The sequence below is a fragment of the Bubalus kerabau genome, chromosome 7, assembly GCF_029407905.1.
Source record: "Bubalus kerabau isolate K-KA32 ecotype Philippines breed swamp buffalo chromosome 7, PCC_UOA_SB_1v2, whole genome shotgun sequence".
NCBI lineage: Eukaryota > Metazoa > Chordata > Mammalia > Artiodactyla > Bovidae > Bubalus > Bubalus kerabau.
Window position 1 is genome coordinate 24,429,034 of NC_073630.1, and position 24,388 is coordinate 24,453,421.

General features: G+C 37.7%; 1 protein-coding gene across 6 annotated transcripts in view; it reads right to left on the minus strand.

Annotated features, from left to right (window-relative positions):
• The window catches only part of SLC9B1 (solute carrier family 9 member B1), a 72,470-nt gene that overhangs the window by 18,697 nt on the left and 29,385 nt on the right, over positions 1 to 24,388 (minus strand). For all 6 annotated transcript variants that reach the window (XM_055587835.1, XM_055587837.1, XM_055587834.1 and 3 more), the window contains 3 exons: positions 8,163 to 8,333; positions 6,651 to 6,793; positions 5,431 to 5,558 (listed from right to left, as the gene is read on the minus strand). In XM_055587835.1, coding sequence (XP_055443810.1) covers positions 5,431 to 5,558; positions 6,651 to 6,793; positions 8,163 to 8,333 — 442 coding nt within the window. The remainder of the gene's footprint in view (positions 1 to 5,430; positions 5,559 to 6,650; positions 6,794 to 8,162; positions 8,334 to 24,388) is intronic.

Here is a 24,388-nt window from a genome sequence, read left to right on the forward strand (position 1 = left end):
GAAAGCAATTAAAGAGAGTACAAGAGAGAACAAGGAAGACAGAAGCCATCGTCTTATGACCTAATCATAAAAGTAATGTGCTATCACTTCTTCAGTATTCCATTGACTAGAAGCAAGTCAGTAAGTTCAGCCCACATTTAGGAAGAGGGTAGGTATTACACAAACGGAGAAGGCAGTGGCACCCCACTCCAGTACTCTTGCCTGGAAAATCCCATGGACAGAGGAGCCTGGTGGGTTGCAGTCCAAGGGGTCGCTGAGAGTCGGACACGACCAAGTGACTTCCTACTTTCACTTTCCACTTTCATGCATTGGAGAAGGAAATGGCAACCCACTCCAGTGATCTTGCCTGGAGAATCCCAGGGACGGGGGAGCCTGGTGGGCTGCCATCTACGGGGTGGCACAGAATCGGACACGACTGAAGCAACTTAGCAGCAGCAGCATTACACAAAGGTTTAAATATCAGAAATCAGTGATATCTGAGAGTTATCTTACCATTTACTTGGGGATTTAAAAAAAATGCTGATACCTGAGTCACATTCTGATCTGATTTAGGAAGGAGTTTGATCTGAATACTGGGATACTGTAAAGTTTTTTAATTGTAAAAAATACATAATATAAAGTTAACCTTCTTAGCTATTTTTATGTGTACATTTCAGTAGTGCTAATGATAGTCACATTATCATTTAACTTAGAACATTTTCATCTTGCAAAATGGAAACTCTGTAACTGAACAGTACCCTTTCCCCTCTTACCCAAGCCCCTGACAACCACCATTCTATTTTCTGTTAAGATGATTTTGAAGACTCCAGATATATCAGTGGAATTGTATAGTATTTGTTCTGACTTACTTCACCCAACATAGTATCCTCAAGGTTTATCCATGCTGTAGAATGTGACAGGATTTCCTCTTTCACAGCTGAGTAATATTCCCGTGTGCATGTGTATTTTCTTTATCCATTCATCTGTCCATGGATATCTGAGCTGCCTCTACCTCTTGGCTACTGTGAATTATGTTGCAATGAATGTGAGTGTGCAAATATCTCTTTGATATCCTACTTCCAGTTCTTTGGGATATATACCCAGAAGTGGCATTGCTGGATTAAATGGTAGTTTTACTTTAAGTGTTTTGAGAAACCTCCAAACTATTTTCCATAGGAATGGTCCATTTTATGTACCCAATAGCATGGTATGAATATTCCAATTTCTCCACGTCTGTGTCAATGCTTGTTATTTTCTAGTTTTTTTTTTTTTAATAGTAACCATCCTAATGAGTATGAGGTGCTATTTCCTTATGGCTTTTATTTGCCTTTCTCTAATAATTATAAATGTTGAGCACTTTCATATGCTTATTGGCTATTTGTATATCTTCTTTGTAGAAATGTCTATGTAAATTTTTTGCCCATTATATAGTCAGGTTTTTAAAATTTGCTGAGTTATAGGGTTTTTTTTTAAAACATATTTGAATATTGATCTCTTTCCAGATATATGGTTTATAATTATTTTCTTCCATTCTGTGTGCTGCCTTTTCATTTTGTGTCCTTTGCATGCAAAAATTTTCAAGTTTCATGCAGTTCCATCTATTTTCACTTTTGTTGCTTGTGCTTTTAGTGTCATATCCAAGAAATCATTGCCAAATTCAATGTCATGAAGTTTTTACATATGGTATGCTAGATATAATATTCTTGATTGGCTGGGGCTTTTTTCTTTTAGCATTTTGAATATATCATCCCATTCCCTTCTGGTTTGCAAGGTTTCCACTGAGAAATTCAATTATTATCTTACAGGAGATCTTGCTTTTCTTTCATTGTTTTTTAAGATTCTCACTTGCTGTGATTTTTGACAGCTTGAGTATATTTCTCAGTGTAGGTCTCTTTGGTTTTATTTTAATGGGAGTTTTTTGATCATTTTGAATTTGTATGTTAATTTCCTTCCTCAAATTTGGAAGTTTGGGGCTATTATTTCTTCAAATAGGCTTTCAAACCATTTATTTCTCTCTTCTCTTTCTGAAACTCCCGTAATGTGTAACTGGCCCATTAAATGGCATCCCACAAGTCCCTTAGGATCTCTTTATTCTCCTTGTTTTTCATTTTGCTCCTCTGATTCTATAATTTCAAATGACCTATCTTCAAGTTCACAGATTCTTTTTTCTGTCTGATTTAGTCTGCAGTTGATCTCCTATAGTCAATGTCTCATTTAATTGTATTATTCTACAGGTCCAGAATTTATTTTTGGTTCTTTTTTTTTTTACAGTTTCTATATGTTTGTTGGTATTCTCACTTTGTTCATGCATTATTTTCCTGTTTTCTTTTAGATGTTTGTGACATCTTTGAGCTCACTGGGCCTCTTTATGATAGTTATTTTGAATTCTTTGTTGAGTAACCTGATACATTTCTATTTGTTTAAGGCTGGTGTCTGGAGTTTTATTTTGTTCCTTTGATTGAGCCCTAATTCCCTGTTGCTTTGTATGTCTTGTTATCTTTTAATGAAATTTGGGTTTTGAAAAAACAGCCACTTCTTCTGGTCTTTGTGGACTTCATCAGTAGGGAAAGACCTTCACCAATCAACCCAGCTAAAGATTCTGGAAGTCTCTCAAACTTTTCTGGAATGTGTCTTCTCTGGGCTTTGGTGCATTATATCCAGCTGGACTTTGGCCTTTTCCTACTCCAGAGTATCCCAAGTGTCTATTAGCAGTACTGCAATATCTCTGGAGTATAGCAACACATAGCACTTACCTTTGTTCTCAGTGGACCTCAGGCATCTAAAATGTGCCACTCTCTTTTCTGTCAGTGCTCCAAGTCAGATAAGACAGAAACCAGTCCCTTGGTAGCTTCTTAAAAAGCCAGAATGCAGAACAAATGTTCCAGCTTTTTCTTTTCTTCTTGAGGGAGAAGCCAAATGTTGGGTGTTTCCTCCTGATTGCCCCTTGCTAAGCAAGAGGGGCATGGGGTATGATGGTTATGTGCAATAGTATGTTCTAATTGCTCCAATGTGCCTCTTCTTGGCCTTGTGCTTGCATGGAATGCTGTAACCTCTCAAGTGGTTTCTGGAGTTACATAAAGGTAATCTGGTCTTCACATTGTTATGATACTGTCTTCATGTGGGAAAGTGAGGCTGGAGTTTCTTATTCTGCCATCTTCCCAACATCACTCCTCTAATTACTCAGATTTTCAAAAGCTACCCACGTGATTTTAATGGGTAGCAAAGTTTTGGAACCACTGACTTTTCTTACACTCCTATCTAGCTTTCTTTATTCAGAAGTTTCTACTGAGAGCTCCCTTAATAAATAATCTGCATAATAATCTTAGTGAATTCTTTGGCAATCCTGTGGTTAGGACTCAGTGCTTTCTTTTGCTGCGATGGCCTGTGTTCAATACCTGGTTGGAGAACTAAGATCCTGAAAGCCACATGGTACAACTTAAAAAAAAAAAAAAGAATCTTAATCTCAGTTTGATCTTCTAAGGAAACTTGCTTGGTAGCATGAGTGGCCTATTCTCTGCAAGAAGGCAACAGCCAACAGGTAAAAGAATCACAAATTAATAGTAAGTTTCAACTTAAAAAATTAGTACCCATTAAATTATCACCAAATATTTGGGGAAAGTCAATACTTTGAATTGAGGCACCATATTCATTAAATGGAAAATTTTACACCTGAGGAAAGAGATATACTAAAAAGTGAACAACAAGAACGTGACTTCAGAATAACTATAAATATCCTCAGAATCACGAAAGTACACTGTATCTGTTCATAAATTTTAACTATTTTATTCTTAGAAATTAATTGTCAAAATTAAATAAATAAATAGGTGATACAGACATAACAGTAGAGTGTGACTGAAAAGGCTAGAGAACTAAGCAGAGAAAATTTTCCAGTGTGTACTGCAAAGGCAAATAGATGAAAAGTATAAAGAAAAACTAATAGATATGGAGAAGGGAGTTACAAAAGGACAAAATAAAAGAGAATTGAGGAGGGATAAAAGATATATTCAAGACCTAGACAAGAAATAGATATACAGTCCTTTGATTGATTGAAAGATTCCACTAAATATTGAGTAGATCAAAATTTTAATAGAGTCACCTAAGGATACCAAAAAATTGTTAATTTAGTTAGAAAATGCATACTGGGATCCACTGGAATGGGTTCAGTTCAGTTCAGTCGCTCAGTCGTGTCTGACTCTTTGTAACCCCATGAACTGCAGCACGCCAGGCCTCCCTGTTCATCACCAACTCCTGAAGTTCACTCAAACTCACGTCCATCGAGTCGGTAAGTGGAGGCAAAAATTAAATGGATTGAAAAATGAAAACAAGTTGAAGATATAGAGATAGTAATCATAGACTATTATTCTGAAGAACTTGGACATGAAAAGAAATAGATGATAGATAATAATAGATGGGACACAGGATCTAGGAAAATAGTGTTTGCTTGTTTTTGTTATAATATCTACATAAAGTATTTTTCATATATATAAAATACATATGTTATACATAATGCATACATATTATATATATGTGCACATATAGTGTACAAGGAAAAGGCCATTAGATTAATTAAAAAATAGAGATAGGGACTTTCCTGGTGGTCCAGTGGTTAGGAATCCATCTGCCAGTGCAGGGGACAAGGGCTTGAATTCTGGTCTCGGAAGATCCCAAATGCCACAGAGCAACTAAGCCTGTGCAGCGCAACCACTGAGGCTGCGTGCCTCTACTACTGAAGCCCACACACTTAGAGCCTGTGTTCTGCAGTAAGAGAAACCACAGCAATGAAGCCTGTGCACTGCAACTAGAGATCAGTCCCCAATCACCGTAACTTGAGAAAGACTGCACACGGCAAGGAAGATCCAGCGAAGCCAAAAAATAAAAATTAAAAAAACAGGGCTTCCCTGGTGGCTCAGTGGTAAAGAATCCATCTGCCAGTGCAGGAGACATGGGTTTGATCCCTGGTCTGGAAGATCCCACATGCCATGGAGCAACTAAGGCCATGCACCATAACTACTGAGCCCGTGCTTGAGAGCCCGAGAACCACAACTGTTGAAGCCTGTTCACCCCAGAGCCTGTGCTCAGCAGCAAGAAGCCTGTGCACTGCAACCAGAGAGTAGCCGCTGTTCTCCACAACTGGAGAAAAGTCCACACAGCAATGAAGATCCAGCACAACCAAAAAAATAAATAAAAAACTGGAGATGGATTACAATATAGAAGGAAAAATAAACTGATAAAGTGAATTATCTTAGAATTAAGCACTTAGGAGCTATGAATATTTGTCAAGGATATAGTAGATTTAAGACATGGTTCTATTTCGGACCAACTGATTTCCAAGATTCTCTACCACAGTAAAAAGAATTTTAATGATAAACTTTTCTATACAATATTCTGAATATTTTAATAACCAAGCATTTTAACTGAATATTTTCATAGAGAAAAATGAGAAAAAGTTACCCCAACAGAAATCCCCACTGCCAGGGAAAATTCATAAGGAAGTGGGAAATAACAGCAGTTGAACAAGCCTCCATTAGACATGGACCCATAGACAATCTTAAACAAACTCGCTTCAAATTCTTCAAAGCCTGAAATATAAACATAGTCACACTTAGACAAGCTTGTAGTGGCTAATAATAAAATTATTTTAAGCAAATATTGAATTATATAGTCTTTTTTGAGTGATAATCTTATTAAATTAAATCTCCCAGATATCCCATGTGCTTTAAATGCTAATACAGCTCATTTTATATGTCATCATATATTGGATTATAAACTATTTCATATATTATAAAATGCTGTTCTATTTTAATTATTAAAATGACTCAGTTTTCTGTGATTAAATAAATATCTCTACCTTCCTTAATCTTCCTAGTAAATAGTATAAAGAAAGTATCCAATAAGTTTGTTTCCATCAGTTAACTTTTAGGGATGAATTGTGTGATTAGTGTCATAATTATAACATGCCAAAGGAGAAAATCACATAAAAAATGCATAATTAACTAAAAGGGAAAATTTTCAAATTTTATCATTGGTTCAAATTTTTTACTGGATAATATAATAACTTATCACTGTCTATAATTATTTATGCTCTTCAAATACTTTCACCAATCTTACATATTTGCCACATTTGTTATATCCTGAATAGCTGTTATATTTATGAATATGCATCTTTTAAAAACTAATTTATGATTCCTTGATAGTAATATTTTAAAAAATAAGCTTTTATAAAAATATAAATATAATCAGGAACATAGTTCTGTGGGAAAAATTCCTGAAAGAATAATATTATTGAAATTCATAATCATTCTGAAAAAACAAAACAGAAGCAATAACCTTTTATGGGATGACCTTATCCTCTGTTAACTGAAAAGTAAAGAGCTCTCCACAGAAAAGCCATAACTCCAAAATAATACAAATGTTGCATAAGGGACATCTATCTCTATATAAATAATTAAAGACTATTACTAATAGAGATCTTACATCACAGTGATTTCTTCTCATATTAGTAATATGATCAGAAGTAGACACTAAGGCGCCAATATTTCCGCAAAATCTTTGTTTTTTGTCTTAGTTTTCCTCTACCTGAAACAACTATAAGAAAAATTCTTCCTATTTTTCTTTTCCATCAGCCTCTAATATTTAAAATAACCATATTCAAGGTGTAATTGGAAATCTACCTGTGGATCGAGTCCAAGCCCAGCTCGCATTAGAATAATGGTAAGGGCGGTATTTCTTAAAGTTGAAGACAGTTCATTACTAATATAGGTGATATCACTGAGGAATGGAACATTCCTAACAGCAAAACCAGCCAGTAACATCCCTTAGAAGAAAAAAAAATAAACCATGTCTGATTCAGTTCATTTTTCTAAGACAGAAAACAGAAATGTTTAATATCCCTTCTTCAAACACAGTGTTATCTCTCATTACTTTGGTGAAGGATAGCTAACATACAAGTAGAGGAGACAGCATAAAGGAATGGAGATAAATTATATACCTCAATGGTGTGAAACAAGTAATTCAGTATTGATGGAACATTAAGGACTAGTTGGGAGTGGGGAATGGGCAGGAGAGGCCCGATCATGGAAAGCTTCCTTTACTCCCTACTTTCTCTGGTTTTGGCAGAGTAAAGCACTGTGGGTAAGTTTTAGGCAGGAAGTGAGATAACGAGTGTTGCATTGTCTATGTGATGGTATTGGTAAATGAGATAGACATAAAACTAAGGAGGGACCAGAAACTAATAGCTTGAGCTAGGACTAGAGTGGAAGCTTTGGAGAAGTGGAAAAGAGATCCAGTAAATACTTGTGAGGTGTTGAAGGGTGTTATGAACACAGAAGGGTATTAGAGATAGGATGGAGTGATTACCTCTTTTGGCAGTAACTAAATATTAGAATGTACTGAATACTTAGAAGACATAAAACACCTCTAAAAGAAGTTTTTCTGCTAATTTTCCTCTTATCTACCTGGAGAGTTACATAGCAATGGTGATGAAGAAATAGGATGTAACATTGTTTAGGCAGATGATACACCAATGAATATACATAGTGGAGATGCCCAAGGAACTATAAAACATTTTGGTGCCCTAGTCATGATAGTATTTGAATCTTGTAATTGTATTTGAGGGCCTCCCAGGTGGCTCAGTGGTAAAGAATACACCTGCCAATCAGAGGACACAGGTTCGATCCTAGGGTTGGGAAGATCCCCTGCAGTAGGAAATGGCAACCCACTCCAGTATTCTTGCCTGGGAAATCGCATGGACTTCTAGAGAAGACTTGTGGGCTACAGTCCATGGGATTGCAAAGAGCTGAACATGACTTAGTGACTAAACAACAACAAATTTTATTTGAATTAGGTTATCAATAGAAAAATTCAGTTTCTTTCAAATTTTTCCTTTTCTATAAAAAAATGTAAAAGTTAATTTAAAAATGTCCTATTAAATGATAAAGCAACAACAATCATATATTGAGCATATTTAAATTATTTAAGAACATATTTCAGGAAAAATCTGTGTATGGAGAATAAATACTTCTATAAGCAAGCTATATATACACATATATAGTAAGTACACATATTAAAAAAGCTATATAGATCATATTACATTGAAATAGTTCTAAATTATATCTACTCTGACTAGAATATAGTCATAATTTACATATAAGTTAATGACAAATAAAAGCTAATTATTCACTTACCAAGGAGAGGAGGAATTTCAGGCACTGAAGGTAGTCTAATGACTTCTAAAAGTTTCCCCCCAATAAGGGCACAATAAAAGATAACTAACAGTCCAAATAAACTTCCATTAGGAAGAACTTCAGGGCCTGAGAATGCCCAGCCTACACACCATATCATAAAAAGTATAGCTCCTGAAATATAAAAAAGCACATATTGATATATCTATCTAGACATAGATAATATACAATAAGACATGAATCATATATTACAAAGTCTTTGTCAACTTAAAAGAAGTATTTTTATTAAGAAATATTTTAAAACTATATGTGAATACTTAAAAGTGCTAAACTTTCTCATTTGACTTTTTAAAAATGTCATAGCAATATGATGAGGTTTACTTAATTTTATATTTTACAGTAGTTTTTTCTCGAGGAATAAGGTGATTGGTCATAATATGAATTCTCAAATTTATTGAAGCGCACAGTGGCAGGGTGCCACATTTTTTAATGGCAGCAAACTAAATATCTATATTGAATGGATAACTCAGTTGGTGTTTGATACAAATTATTAAAGGGGATAATATGTGAGGTCTGATGGCTGGGCTCCCCTGGTGGCTCAGACAGTAAAGTAAAGAATCCACCTGCAATGCAGAGACCCAGCTTTGATCCCTGGGTCAGGAAGATTCCTCTGGAGGAGGATATGCCAATCCACCCCAGTATTCTTGCCTGGAGAATCCCAAGGTCAGAGGAACCTGGCAGGCCACAGTCCATAGGGTGGCAAAGAGTCAGACACATACACTGAAAGTTTAGCTCTCATGTATTCTTTCTTTTAGGCAGTTACTTGAGGATGTACACTAACAAAACCAGGAGGAAACCAGCAAAGGTGAAAGATTTTAATCTTGAAAACAGGGGACTGAAATCAGGAGAGCATTGAAAGCTCTAGAATACAGTTTTCCACAGACCTAGAAAACAACCACAAAGGTAGAAGCAGAACAATGAAGGTCTCTGGGAGGAAAGTCTCCAAGAATAAGGAGGAATTTTTTAAAGTTTACAAAACTATGGAACAAATCAGAGGTTGCCAGGGGATTCCAGGATGAAGGAGGAATGAATAAGTAGAGCACAGGAAAATTTTAGAGCACTGAAACTATTATGTATGCATATCATTAAATACATATGTTAAATGTATAATATGTATAATATGAAGAATGTATAATATGAAGAGTTAGGGTTAGGGTTATAAGTCATGTGAAGGTAACGTACAGCATGGTGACTACAGTTAGTCACACTGTATTGCATTTTTGAAAACTGCTAAGAGAATAGATCTTAAAAGTTTTCATCCCAAGAAAAAATATTTTAACCATGTATGACAGATGTATTGTAGTGATCATTTTGTAATATGTACAAATATCAAATCACTGCTATGCACCTGAAACTAATCTAATATTATATGTTAAATGTACTTCAGTTTTTAGACATTTACAGACAAATAAAAGCTGAGAGGATTAACTGCTAGAATAACTACACAACAAGAAATACTAAAGGAAGGTTTTTAGGCTGAAGGTAAAGTATACCATATGGAAGCTCAGACTGACAGAAAGAAATGTAGAGAATCAGAGAATATGTGGAAAAATATAAGGGATTGTTTTAACTTAAAAAAAGAAAAAGACTTTTGCCTTTTTAAGTAAAAATAATACAAATGTAGAAGTAAAATATATGATAAATCTAGCACAAGAGCAGAAATGCAGTTCAGTTCAGTCACTCAGTCATGTCCGACTCTTTGTGACCCCATGAACCACAGCACACCAGGCCTCCCTGTCCATCACCAACTCCAGGAGTTTACCCAAACTCATGTCCATTGAGCTGGTGATGCCATCCAACTGTCTCATCCTCTGCTGTCCCCTTCTCCTCCTGCCATCAGTCTTTCCCAGCATCAGGGTCTTTTAAAATGAGTCAGCTCTTCTCATCAGGTAGCCAAAGTATTGGAGTTTCAGCTTCAACATCAGTTGTACCAATGAATACCCGGGACTGATCTCCTTTAGGATGGACTGGTTGGATCTCCTTGAAGTCCAAGGGACTCTCAAGAGTCTTCTCCAACACCACAGTTCAAAAGCATCAATTCTTCGGCGCTCAGCCTTCTTCACAGTCCAACTTTCACATCCATACATGACCACTGGAAAAACCATAGCCTTGACTAGACGGACCTCTGTTGGCAAAGTAATGTCTCTGCTTTTCAATATGCTATCTAGGTTGGTCATAACTTTTCTTCCAAGGAGTAAGCATCTTTTAATATCATGTCTGCAATCACCATCTGCTGTGACTTTGGAGCCCAAAAAAATAAAGTCAGCCACTGTCTCCACTGTTTCCCCATCTATTTCCCATGAAGTGATGGGACCAGATGCCATGATCTTCGTTTTCTGAATGTTGAGTTTTAAGCCAACTTTTTCACTCCCCTCTTTCACTTTCATCAAGAAGCTCTTTAGTTCTTCTTCACTTTCTGACATAAGGGTGGTATCATCTGCATATCTGAGGTTATTGATATTTCTCCAGGCAATCTGATTCCAGCTTGTGGTTCTTCCAGCCCAGAATTTCTCATGATGTACTCTGCATATAAGTTAAATAAGCAGGGTGACAATATACAGCCTTGATGTACTCCTTTTCCTATTTGGAACCAGTCTGTTGTTTCACGTCCGGTTCTAACTGTTGCTTCCTGACCTGCATATAGGTTTCTCAAGAGGCAGGTCAGGTGGTCTGGTATTCCCATCTCTTTCAGAATTTTCCACAGTTTATTGTGATCCACACAGTCAAAGGCTTTGGCATAGTCAATAAAGCAAAATTAGATGTTTTCTGGAACTGTACGAAGGTTCATGACATTGTACAGGAGACAGGGATCAAGACCATCTCCAAGGAAAAGAAATACAAAAAGGCAAAATGGCTGTCTGGAGAGGCCTTACAAATAGCTGTGAAAAGAAGATAAGTGAAAGGTAATGGAGAAAACGAAAGATATACACATTTGAATGCAGAGTTCCAAAGAATAGCAAGGAGAGATAAGAAAGCCTTCCTTAGCGATCAACGCAAAGAAATAGAGGAAAACAACAGAATGGGAAAGACTAGAGATCTCTTCAAGAAAATTAGGGATACCAAGGGAACATTTCATGCAAAGATGGGCTCAATAAAGGACAGAAATGGTATGGACCTAACAGAAGCAGAAGATATTAAGAAGAGGTGGCAAGAATACACAGAAGAACTGTACAAAAAAGATCTTCATGACCCATATAATCAAGATGGTGTGATCACTGACCTAGAACCAGACATTCTGAAATGTGAAGTCCAGTGGGCCTTAGAAAGCATCACTACGAACAAAGCTAGTGGAGGTGATGGAATTCCAGTTGAGCTATTTCAAATCCTGAAAGATGATGCTGTGAAAGTGCTGCACTCAATATGCCAGCAAATTTGGAAAACTCAGCAGTGGCCACAGGACTGGAAAAGGTCAGTTTTCATTCTAATTCCAAAGAAAGGCAATACCAAAGAATGCTCAAACTACTGCACAATTGCACTCATCTCACACACTAGTAAAGTAATGCTCAAAATTCTCAAAGCCAGTCATCAGCAATACGTGAAGTGTGAACTTCCAGATGTTCAAGATGGTTTTAGAAAAGTCAGAGGAACCAGAGATCAAATTGCCAACATCCACTGTATCACTGAAAAAGCAAGAGAGTTCCAGAAAAACATCTATTTCTGCTTTATTGATTATGCCAAAGAGCAGAAATGGGATCAGTAAAGTCATATTGTGCAAAGCTCTTTTATGTTATCTTCATCTGAGTGATCGCTTTCCAGTGCGTATATTTGTCTACATTCATGGAGGTGTGTACACTTCCAAGATTTGTGCGCTTTCTGGTATGTTGACTATAATTCAGTAAAGTACCATTAACAAGAAAAAGTTTATGAGATGATGGAGAGTTTGGAAGAAACAGGAGTTTGATGCTGACAAATAGGTTAAGTGTTAGCATCCCCCAAAATTCTGGAAGTTATGGACAAAGCTGTTATAAACATTTGTGTGCAGGTTTTTGTGGGCAAAATGTTTCAGCCCATTTGTGTAAAAAATACCAAGGAGAGTGACTGCTGAATCATATAGTTAGGGTATATTAAGTTTTGTTAAAAACTGCCAAACTGTCTTCAAATTGGCTGCACCATTTTGTGTTCTCAGCAGTGATGAATGAGAGTTCCTGTAGTTCTGTCTCCTCACCAGCATCTGGTGTCAGTGTTTTGGATTTCTGGTCATTCTAATGGGTGTATAGTGGTATTTTACTGTTGTAATTTGCAATTCAGTAATGACATATGATGTTGGGAACATTATTATATGCTTATTTGCCATCTGTATATTTTCTTCAATGAGGTGCCTTTTAAGGTCTTTGGTCCATTTTTAATCAGGTTGTCTGTTTTCTTATTATTGAGTTTTAAAAGTTCTTGGTATATTTTATTTACAAATAGTAAATGCTAGAGAGGCTGTGGAGAAAAGAAAACCCTCCTACACTGGTAGTGGGAATGCAAACTGGTACAGCCACTATGGAGAACAGTATGAAGGTTCCTTAAAAAACTAAAAACAGAGCTACCATACAATCCAGCAATCCCACTCCTAGGCATATATCTAGAGAAAACCATAATTGAAAAGATACATGCACCCTAATGTTCACTGCAGCCCTATTTATAATAGCCAGGATATGGAAGCAATCTAAATGTCCATCAACAGAGGAATAAAGAAGATGTAGTACATATACACAATGAAATATTATTCAGCCTTAAAAAAAAATGAAATAATGCCATTTGCAGCAATATGGATGGGCCTAAAGAATGTCATAATGAAGTAAGCCAGACAGAGAAAGACAAAATATCATATGATATTACTTATATGTAAAATCTAAAATCTAAAAAAAGTCTACAAATGAACTTATCTACAAAACAGGAAGAGGGGGGGATGGCAACCCACTCCAGTGTTCTTGCCTGGAGAGTCCCATGGACAGAGAAGCCTGGAGGGCTGCAGTCAGACACGACTGAAGAGACTTAGCACACATGCAAGAACAAAAGAGAAATAGAGTTATAGATGTAGAAAATAAACTTATGGTTACTGGGGAGTAAGGGTGTGGGGAGGGATAAAGTGGTAAGATTAGGATTGAGATACACATACTACTATTAATATACATAAAATAAATAACTAATAAGGACCTACAGTATAGCACAGGGAACTCTACTCAATACTCTACAATGGCCTATACAAGAAAACAATTTTTAAAAGAGGGGATACATGTATATGTATAACAGATTCAGTCTGTTGTATATATAAAACCAACAGAACATGGTAAATCAACTATAACCCAATAAAAGTTAAAAAAGTAAGTTCTTGGTATATTTTGTGTAGTTATTTATCAGATGTGTTTTGTAAATATTTTTTTCCCAGTTTGTGGCTTGTGTGCTCAATCTCTTGACATTGTTTTCACAGAGCAGAAGTTTTCAATGTTAAAGAAGTTCAACTTACCAATTATTTATGGATTTCCTGTTTTTCCTAAGTAATCACCATAACTAAGGTCATCTAGATTTTCTCCTATGTTACCTTCTATGAGTCTCATTGTTATGCATTTTACATTTAGGTCTATGATCCACTTTGAGTTAATTTTTATCAAGGGCATAAGGTCTGATCTAGATTAATTTCTTTTGCATAAGTATGTCCAATAGTAGATCTACCATCAGACTATCTTTCTTCCACTGGGTTGCCTTTGCTGCTTTGTCAAATACCAGTTGACTATGTTTATGTGGATCTATTTCTGAGCCCTCTATTCTGTTCCATTAATAAAAGGACTTCATGATAACCAAATCACACTGTCTTGATTACTTCAGGTTTATAGTAAGTCTTGTAAGTGAGTAGGGTCTGTTCTACAATTTTTAATTTTTCTCCTTCAATACTGAGCTAGTTGTTCTTGGTCTTTTGCATATCTATATAAATTTTAGAATGAGCCTGTTGATACCCATGAAACAACACGTGGGAATTTTGATTGGAGTTACATTGAACCTATAGATCAAGTTGAGATGAGCTAACACCTTGACAATATTGAGTCTTCCATGAACATGGAAAGTCTATACATTTAGCTTTTTCTTTAAATTCTTTCTTCAGAATTCTGCAGTTTTCCTCATGTAGCTATTATACACATCTTTTTAGACTATATGAAGGTGTTTCATTTTGGGGAGTACTAGTGTAAATGGTGGTATGTTTTTCACTTCAAATTCCATTTGATCATTGTTTGTAATTAGGAAAAAAAACCCTGAATTTTGCATATTAACCCTGTATCCTGCAATCTTATTACACTCGCTATTTAGTTGTTACAGGAATTTTTTTCCCTCGATTCTTTGGATTTTCTACACAGACGATCATGGCATCTGTGAACAAAGGCTGTTTTATTTCTTCTTTCCCAATCTGTATGCCTTGTATACCCTTTTAATGCTTTTCTTGTCTTACTGTATTAGCTAGGACTTCCAATACAATATTGAAAAGGAGTGGTGAGAGGACATTCTTAGAGGGAAAGCTGTTTTCTCAAGATTAATTATGATGGCAGCTGTAGACTTTTAGTTGATGTTCTTTGTCAAATTGAGGAAGTTCTCCTCTGTAATTTGTTGAAAGTTTTTATCATGAATGAATGCTGGATTTTGTCAAATGCTTTTCCCACATCTATTGATATGATCATGTGATTTTTCTTCTTTATCTTTTTGATGTGATGGATTACATTAAATTATTTTCAAATGTGAGCCAAACTTGCATACCTATGATAAATCCCACTTGGTTGTGAAGCATAATTCCTTTTATATGTTGTTGAGCTCTATTTGTTAATAGAGAATTACATCACTGAGAATTTCTGCATCTATGTTCATCAGAGGTACTGGTCTATAGTTTTGTTTTGTTTTGTTTTTTCCCTGTAATGTCTTTGGTTTTGGTAGGAGAGTACTGCTAGACTCATGAGTTGGCAAGCTTCCCTCTGCTTCTATATTCTGGAAAAGACTGTAGAAAATAGGTATAATTTCTTCCTTAAATGTTCAGTAGAATTCACCAGTGAAATCATCTGAGCCTGATCCTTACTGTTTGGGGAGGTTATTAATTGTTGATTCAATTTCTTTAACTGACATAGTCTTATTCCGATTACCTATTTCTTTTTGTGTGCATTTTGGCAAACGTGTCCTTCAAGGCACTGGTCCACTTCTTCTAAATTATCAGATTTGTGGACACAAAGTTGTCTGTAGTATTCCTTTATTAACCTTTCAATGCCCATAGGATCTATAGTGATGTTCCATTTCTCTGATATTAGTGATTGTGTTTTCTTTTTTCTTTGGAGAAGGAAATGGCAACCCACTCCAGTATTCTTGCCTGGAAAATCCCATGGACAGGGGAGCCTGGTAGGCTACAGTCCACGGGGTCGCAAAGAGTCGGACACAACTGAATGCCTTCACTCACTTTCTTTTTTCTTAGCCTAGTGAAAGGCAATCAGTTTTACTGATCTTTTCAAAGAACAAGCTTTTTGTTTCATTGATTTTCTCTATTTCTTGTTTTCAATTGTATTGATGCCTTCTTTAATTTTTATTATTTCTTTTCTTTTGCTTACCTTGAATTTATTTTGCTTCTTTTTCTACTTTGCTAAGGTGGAGGCTTGATTCTCTGGTGGCTCAGTGGTAAAGAATCTGCCTGCCAATGCAGGACATGCAGGGTTTGATCCCTGGGTTGGGAAGATACCCTGGAGAAGGAAATGGCAACCCACTCCAGTATTCCTGCCTGGGAAATCCAAGGACAGAGGAGCCTGATGGGTTACAATCCATGGGGTCGCAGAGTCGGACATGACTTAGGAACTAAACAGCAACAAGGTAGAAGCTTAGATGGATTTTTAGATTTTTCTTCTTTTCTAATATATGCATTAAATGCTATACTTTTCCCTCTTAGCACTGTTTTCAGTGTATCCCACAAACTTTGGTAAGTTATAGCTTCACTGTAATTTAACTCAAAATATTCAGAAATGTCTCTTGAGGTTTCTTTTTTGACTCATGTGTTGTTTAGAACACATGTTATTGGTTAATCTCCAAGTATTTGGAGATTATTTTCCATCAGCCTTTCTGTTAACAAATTATACTTTAAGTCTACTGTGGTCTGAGAGCATACATTGTATGATTTTTATCTTTTATGCTTATTAAGGTGCATTGTATGTCCCAGAATGTGGGGCTTCTTGAGCCTCTCTATTCCAAGACACAACATTACTGAAATTAGGCCAACTAATTACTCTACAGTAATCTCCAAGTACTCAAGTGAAAGGAAGAGTCACAGGTCTCCCATTTTAAATCAAAAGTTAGAAATGATTAAGCTTAGCGAGAAAGGCACGTTGAAAGCCTAACCCATGAAGGCCCATGATGGGCCTCTTTTACCAGTTAGGCAAGTTCTAAATGCAAAGGAAAGGTTCTTGAAGGAAATTAAAAGTGCTATTCCGGCAAACATGCCAATGATAAGGAAATTAAACAACCTTGTTGCTTATGTGGAGAAAGTTTTAGTGGTCTGGATAGAAGATGAAACCAGCCAGCCGTGTGTGTGTGTGTCTGTGCTTAGTCCTGTCTGACTCTTTGCAGCCCCATGGACTGTAGCCCACCAGGCTCCTCTGTCCATGGAATTTTCCAGGCAAGAATACTGCAGCGGGTTGCCATTTCCTACTCCAGGGGATCTTCCCGACTCAGGAATCAAAACTGTGTCTCTTGTGCCTCCTACTCTGGCAGGCAGATTCTTTACCACTGTGCCACCTGGGAGCCCTCAAACAAGCCACAACATTCCCATAATCCAAAACCTAATAGAGCAAAACCCTATCTCTTTTCAAGTCTATGAAAGCTGAAAGAGATGAGAAAGCTGCAGAAGAAAAATTTGAAGCTAGTAGAGGTTGGTTCTGAGTTTTAAGGAAAGATACCGTCTCCATCACATCAAAGTGCAAGGTAATGCTGATACAGAAGCTGCTGCAAGTTATGCAGACTATCAAGCTAAAATAATTAAATGACAATGACTAAATGAAACAACAGATTTACAGTGCAGATAAAACAGCCTTCTATTAGAAGAAGACACCATCTAGCACTTTCATGGTTAGAGAGGAGAAGTCAATACCTGGCTTCAAAGGACAGGAGTAACTTAAGGGCTAATGCAGCTGGTGACCTTAAGTTGAAGCCAATTTTCATTTACCATTCCAAAAGTCCTAGGGCCATTAAGAATAATGCTAAATCTAATCTTGAACAACAAGGCCTGGATGACAGCACATTTGTTTACAACATTTTTTTTTGTTTACTCAACATCTTAAGCCCCCTGTTAAGACCAACTGCTCAGAAAAGATTTCAAAATAATACTGCCCATTGACAATAGTCACCCAAGAGCTCAGTTGGAGAGATACAATGTATTCATGCCTGCTAACACAACATCCATTCTGTGGCTCATGTATCAAGGAGTAATTTCTCTTTTCAAGTCTTCTTATTTAAGAAACACATTTTATTGATGCCATTGATAGTGATTTCTCTGATGGATCTGGGCAAAGTAAATTGAAAAGCTTCTACTCCTAAAAAGGATTCACCATTCTAGATGCCATTAAGTACATTCATGTTTCACTGGAAAAGGTCAACATATTAACATTCACAGGAGTTTGGAAGAAGTTGATTATAGCTTTAAATGGATGACTTTGAGGGGTTCGGGACTTCAGTGGGGAAAGGAACTGCAGATGTGGTGGAAATAGCAAGAGAGCTAGAAGTGGAGCCTGAAGATGTGAAGGAATTGCTACAATTTCCTGATAAAACTTGAACAGATGAGGAGTTGCTCCTTATGAATGAAAATGAGCAAAAAAAAAAAAAAGCGGCCGGTTGGGGGTGGGGCTGGTTCTTAAGATGGAAACTACTCCTGGTGAAAATGCTGTGAATACTACTTGTGTACATCTGAGTTTCTGACCTATATCATTTCCTTCTCTCTGAAAAACTTTTAAAACTTTTGCAAGGCAGGTATACTGGCAACAAATTCTCTCAATTTTGTTAATCTGAGAATGCCTTTATTTCTCTTTCACTTTTGAGGGATAATTTCATAGAATACAGTTGGTGTGTATGTGTGTTTTGTCTCAACACTTTAAATATTTCACTTTTTGCTTACATAGTTTCTGAGAATAAACTGGCTGTAACTTTTACCTTTGTTTCTCTATAGGTAAGGTATTTTTTCCTCTAGCTTCTTTCAAGATGTTTTCTTTATCTTTCATTTTCTCCAGTTTGAGTATACTACATAGTTAAGTATAGTGTTTGAAGTTTTTTAAAAATAACTTATTCTGCTTCATGTACTCAAGCTTCCTGGATCTATGGTTTGCTATTTGACATTAATTTGGAGAAAATTCTCAGTCATTATTACTTCATATATCTCTTCTGTTGTTTTCTTTCTGGCATTCCTATTACCCATATGTCACAACTTTTGTAGTTGTCCCATCGTTCTTGGATATTTGTATTTTTTTCCCCAATTTTTTCTCTGCTTACCAGTTTTGAAAGTTTCTACTGACAAATCCTGAAGCTCAGCAATTCTTTCCTCAGCTGTGTATAATCTCCTAAAGAACCCATCGAAGGCATTCATTTCCTGTTAGTGTTTTTAGTTTCTAGCTTTTCGGTTTTAATTCTTAGAATTTCCAGCTCTCTGTTTGTATTACCCATCTTTACTTACATGTTGTCGACCTTTCCATTGGAGCCCTTGTCAGAGTTGTTTTAAATTCATGGTCTGATAATGCCAACACCCTTAGCATATCTGGGTCTGGTTCTGATGGTTTCTCTGTCTCTTCCAACTGTGTTCTGTGCTTTTTAATACACGCTATATATTTTTGTTTAAAGGGGAACATGATGTCCTGTATAAAAGGACCTGTGATAACGTGGTGGTTAGTTGTAGGGGAAGAAGAAGAGTTCTCTAGTCCTCTGATTAGGCCTCAGTCTTTTAGTGAGCCTGTGCCTCCTGGGCTAGAAATTTCACAAGTGCTCCTCAGGGTTGTTTTTTTTTATATTCTCTCATCCCCTTAGGTTGTGTGGGATGGCTAGAAAGGGCTGAAGTTGGGTATTTTTCTTCTCAGTTGGTTAGGCTAATAAAAGTCCCTAGAGGTGATACTCTGATAAAATAATTTCTCTGAGGGCAGTTCTTGTTAAGCACAGAATGCTCTGTTGCTGAAAGTAGTTACCTTTTCTCTCCCCTTGACAGAAAGATCTTGGAGGTAAAACTCACATAAGAATATCCCCCCAACACCTCAACAGGGCTACCCTTGGAGTCATTAACTCTCAGACTTGCCCACATTGAGCCTCCAGCTAATTTGTTAATTACATTTTATGTTTTCCTACCCTCAGCTAGAGAGGTTTCTGCTCTGTTAAATTATGATTCTCTGTATCAACCTCAGTTCAGTTCAGTTCCTCAGTCATGTCCGACTCTTTGTGACCTCATGGACTGCAGCACACAGGCCTCCCTGTCCATTGCTAACTCCCAGAGTTTACTCAAACTCATGTCCATTGAGTCAATGATGCCATCCAACCATCTCATCCTCTGTCGTCCCCTTCTCCTCCTGCCTTCAATCTTTGCCAGCATCAGGGTCGTTTCAAATGAGTCAGTTCTTCGCATCAGGTGGCCAAAGTATTGGAGTTTCAGCTTCAGCATCAGTCCTTCCAATGAATATTCAGGACTGATTTCCTTTAGGATGGACTGGTTGGATCTCCTTGAAGTCCAAGGAACTCTCAAGAGTCTTCTCCAACACCACAGTTCAAAAGCATCACTTCATCAGTGCTCAGCTTTCTTTACAGTCCAACTCTCACATCCATACATGACCACTGGAAAAACCATAGCCTTGACTAGGACCTTTGTTGGCAAAGTAATGTCTCTGCTTTTTAATATGCTGTCTAGGTTGGTCATAACTTTTCTTCCAAGGAGTAAGTGTCTTTTAATATCATGTCTGCAATCACCATTTGCAGTGATTTTGGAGCCCAAGAAAATAAAGTCAGCCACTGTTTCCCCATCTATTTGTCATGAAGTGATGGGACCGGATGCTGTGATCTTAGTTTTCTGAATGCTGAGCTTTAAGCCAACTTTTTCACTCTCCTCTTTCACTTTCATCAAGAGGCTCTTTAGTTCCTCTTCACTTTCTGACATACGGGTGGTGTCATCTGCATATCTGAGGTTATTGATATTACTCCCAGTGATCTTGATTCCAGCTTGTGCTTCATGATGTACTCTGCATATAAGTTAAATAAGCAGGGTGACAATATACAGCTTTGACATACTCCTTTTCCTATTTGGAACCAGTCTGTTGTTCCATGTCCAATTCTAACTGTTGTTTCCTGTCCTGCATACAGATTTCTCAAGAGGCAGGTCAGGTGGTCTGGTATTCCCATATCTTGAAGAATTTTCCACAGTTTATTGTGGTCCACACAGTCAAAGGCTTTGGCATGGTCAGTAAAGCAGATATACATGTTTTTCCAGAACTCTCTTGCTCTTTTGATGATTCAATTTGATCCTTGGTTCCTCTGCCTTTTCTAAATCCAGCTTGAACATCTGGAAGTTCTTGGTTCATGTACTGTTCAAGCCTGGCTTGGAGAATTTTGAGCATTACTTTGTGTGTGTGAGATGAGTGCCATTGTGTGGTAGTTTGAACATTCTTTGGCATTGCCTTTTTTTGGGACTGGAATGAAAACTGACCTTTTCCAGTCCTGTGGCCACTGCTGGTTTTCCAAATTTGAGTGCAGCACTTTAACAGCATCATCTTTTAGGATTTGAAATAACTCAACTGGAATTCTATCACCTCCACTAGCTTTGTTCATAGTGATGCTTCCTAAGACCCACTTGACTTCTCATTCCAGGATGTCTGCCTTTAGGTTGGTTATCACACCATCATGATTATCTGGGTTGTGAAGATCTTTTTTGTACAGTTCTGTGTACTCTTGCCATCTCTTCTTAATATCTTCTGCTTCTGTTAGGTCCATACCATTTCTGTCCTTTATTGTGCCCATCTTTGCATGAAATGTTCCCTTGGTATCTGTAGTTTTCTTGAAGAGATCTCTGGACTTCCCCATTCTATTGTTTTCTTCTATTTCTTTGCACTGATCACTGAGGCTTTCTTATCTCTTCTTGCTATTCTTTGGAACACTGCATTCAAATGCATATATCTTTCATTTTCTCCTTTGCCTTTCGCTTCTCTTCTATTCAATGCTATTTATAAGGCTTCCTCAGACAGCCATTTTGCCTTTTTTGCATTTCTTTTCCTTAGGGATGGTCTTGATCCCTGCCTCCTGTACAATGTCATGAACCTCTCTCCATAGTTCTTCAGGCACTCTGTCTATCAGATCTAATCCCTTGGATCTATTTCTCATTTCCACTGTATAATTATAAGGGATTTGATTTAGGTCATACCTGAATGGTCCAGTGGTTTTCCCTACTTTCTTCAGTTTAAGTCTGAATTTGCCAGTAAGGAGTTCATGATCTGAGCCACAGTCAGCTCCTGGTCTTGTTTTTGCTGTGTAGAACTTCTTCATCTTTGGCTGCAAAGAATATAATCAATCTGATTTTGGTATTGACCATCTGGTGATGTCCATATGTAGAGTCTTCTCTTGTGTTGTTGGAAGAGGGTATTTGCTATGACCAGTGCATTCTCTTGGCAAAACTCTATTAGCCTTTGCCCTGCTTCATTCTGTACTCCAAGGCCTAATTTGCCTGTTACTCCAGGTAATTCTTGACTTCATACTTTTGTATTCCTGTCTCCTATAATGAAAAGGACATCTTTTGGGGGGTATTAGTTCTAGAAGGTCTTGGAGGTTTTCATAGAACCATTCAACTTCAGCTTTTTCGGCATTACTGGTTGGGGCATAGACTTGGATTACTGTGATATTGAATGGTTTGCCTTGAAGACAAACAGAAATCATTCTGTCGTTTTTGAAATGCATCCAAGTACTGCATTTCAGACTCTTTTGTTGACCATGATGGCTACTCCATTTCTTCTAAGAGATTCTTGCCCACAGTAGTAGATATAATGGTTATCTGAGTTAAATTCACCCATTCCGGTCCATTTTAGTTTGCTGATTCCTGAAATGTTGATGTTCACTCTTGCCATCTCCTGTTAGACCACTTCCAATTTGCCTTGATTCATGGACCTAATATTCCACGTTCCTATGCAATATTGCTCTTTTAGCATCAGACTTTACTTCCATCACCAGTCACATCCACAACTGGGTGTTGTTTTTGCTTTGGCTCCGTCTCTTCATTCTTTCTGGAGTTATTTCTCCACTGATCTCAAGTAGCATACTGGGCATGTACCGACCTAGGGAGTTCATCTTTCAGTGTCCTATCTTTTTGCCTTTTAATACTGTTCATGGGGTTCTCAAGGCAAGAATACTGAAGTGGTTTGCCATTTCCTTCTCCGGTGGACCACGTTTTGTCAGTGCTCTCCACAATGACCCACCCGTCTTGGGTGGCCCTACACCGCATGGCTCATAGTTTCACTGAGTTAGACAAGGCTGTGGTCCATGTGATCAGATTGGTTAGTTTCCTGTGACTGTGGTTTTCATTCTGTCTGCCCTCTGATAGAGAAGGATAAGAGGCTATGGAAGCTTCCAGATGGGAGAGACTGACTGAGGGGAAAGCTGGGTTTTGTTCTGATGGGTGGGGCCAAGTTCAGTAAATCTTTAATCCAATTTTCTATTGATGGGTGGGCCTGTGTTCCCTCTCTGTTATTTACCAGAGGCCAAACCATGGTGGCTTCCCTGGTGGCTCAGATGGCAAAGCATCTGCCTGCAATGCGGGAGACCTGGGTTTGATCCTTGGGTTGGGAAGATCCCCTGGAGAAGGAAATGGCAACCCACTCCAGTACTCTTGCCTGGAAAATTCCATGGATGGAGGAGCCTGGTAGGCTACAGTCCATGGGGTCGCAAAGAGTCAGACATGACTGAGTGACTTCACTTTCACTTTCAAACTATGATGGAGGTAATGAAGATAATGGCGACTTCCTTCAAAAGGTCCCATGCATGCACTGCTATACTCAGTGCCCCCAGCCCTGCAGCAGGCCACCGCTGACCCACACCACAACCAGAGACTCCTGGATACTCATGGGCAAGTCTGGGTCAGTCTCTTGTGGGGTTACTGCTCATTTCTCCTGGGTCCTGGTGCACACATGGTTCTGTTTGTGCCCACAAGAGTTTGTTTCCCAGTCCTATGTAAGTTCTGGTGGCTCTGTGGTGGGGCTAATGGCGACCTCCTCCAAGGGGGCTTATGCCATACCCAGGTCTGCTGCACCCAGAGCCCCTGCAGCAGTCCACTTTTGACCTGTACCTCCACAGGAGACACTCACACACAGTTCTGTCTCAGTCTCTGTGGGTCTCTGGGTCCTGGTGTGCACAAGGTTTGTCTGAGCCCTCTGAGTGTTTCTGGCGGGTATGGGGTTTGATTCTAAATACATTTTTGCTCCTCCTATCTGTATCAATCTGACTGTCCCTAATTTGGGGGGCAGTGATTTGCCCTGTGACCTCAGTTCTTGGATGGAACTAAGAAGAGTTGATTTGTTGAATTTTCAATTTGTTCAGCTCTTTATTTGTTGTTAGGATAGAGTGATGATGTTGGACCAGAAACTGAAAGTATCTGGGATATTAACCTTTTATAAATATTTGGTGACAATGAAATGTTCTAAAATTTTAGTAGGGAAGCTAAGTTTTATACAACTTTTAAAGGCAACAGCTGTTTGAAAATTTGGGGCTTAAGTTTAATAAAAACATTAATATTGCCAGAAGTATAATGTTCCTTCTAGCTACCTTAAAAATAAATGTCTAAAGTAGGTTTTAAATAAAAATCTATTGTTTCTAATTTCCAAAATTTGACATCAACAGTCATGACAAATACTAAAATATAGATCTGTTAAGCAGTTATTATATTTGACACATTCAAGGAACTATTTCCTCTTTGTCCACATATTGCTTATAAATAGAGCTGCTCGTCTGATTTGGAGTGTATAGATTAAGCAGTGGCTTTGTTGGCTTATTGGAGAAGGAAATGGCAACCCACTCCAGTATTCTTGCCTGGAGAATCCCCATGGACAGAGGAGCCTGGCAGGCTAGAGTCCATGGGGTTGCCAAGAGTTGGACACGACTGAGTGACGGTCACTCTTCTAATATTTATCAAATCCACATTTCTCATTTTCTATCCATTTACATTTCTTATT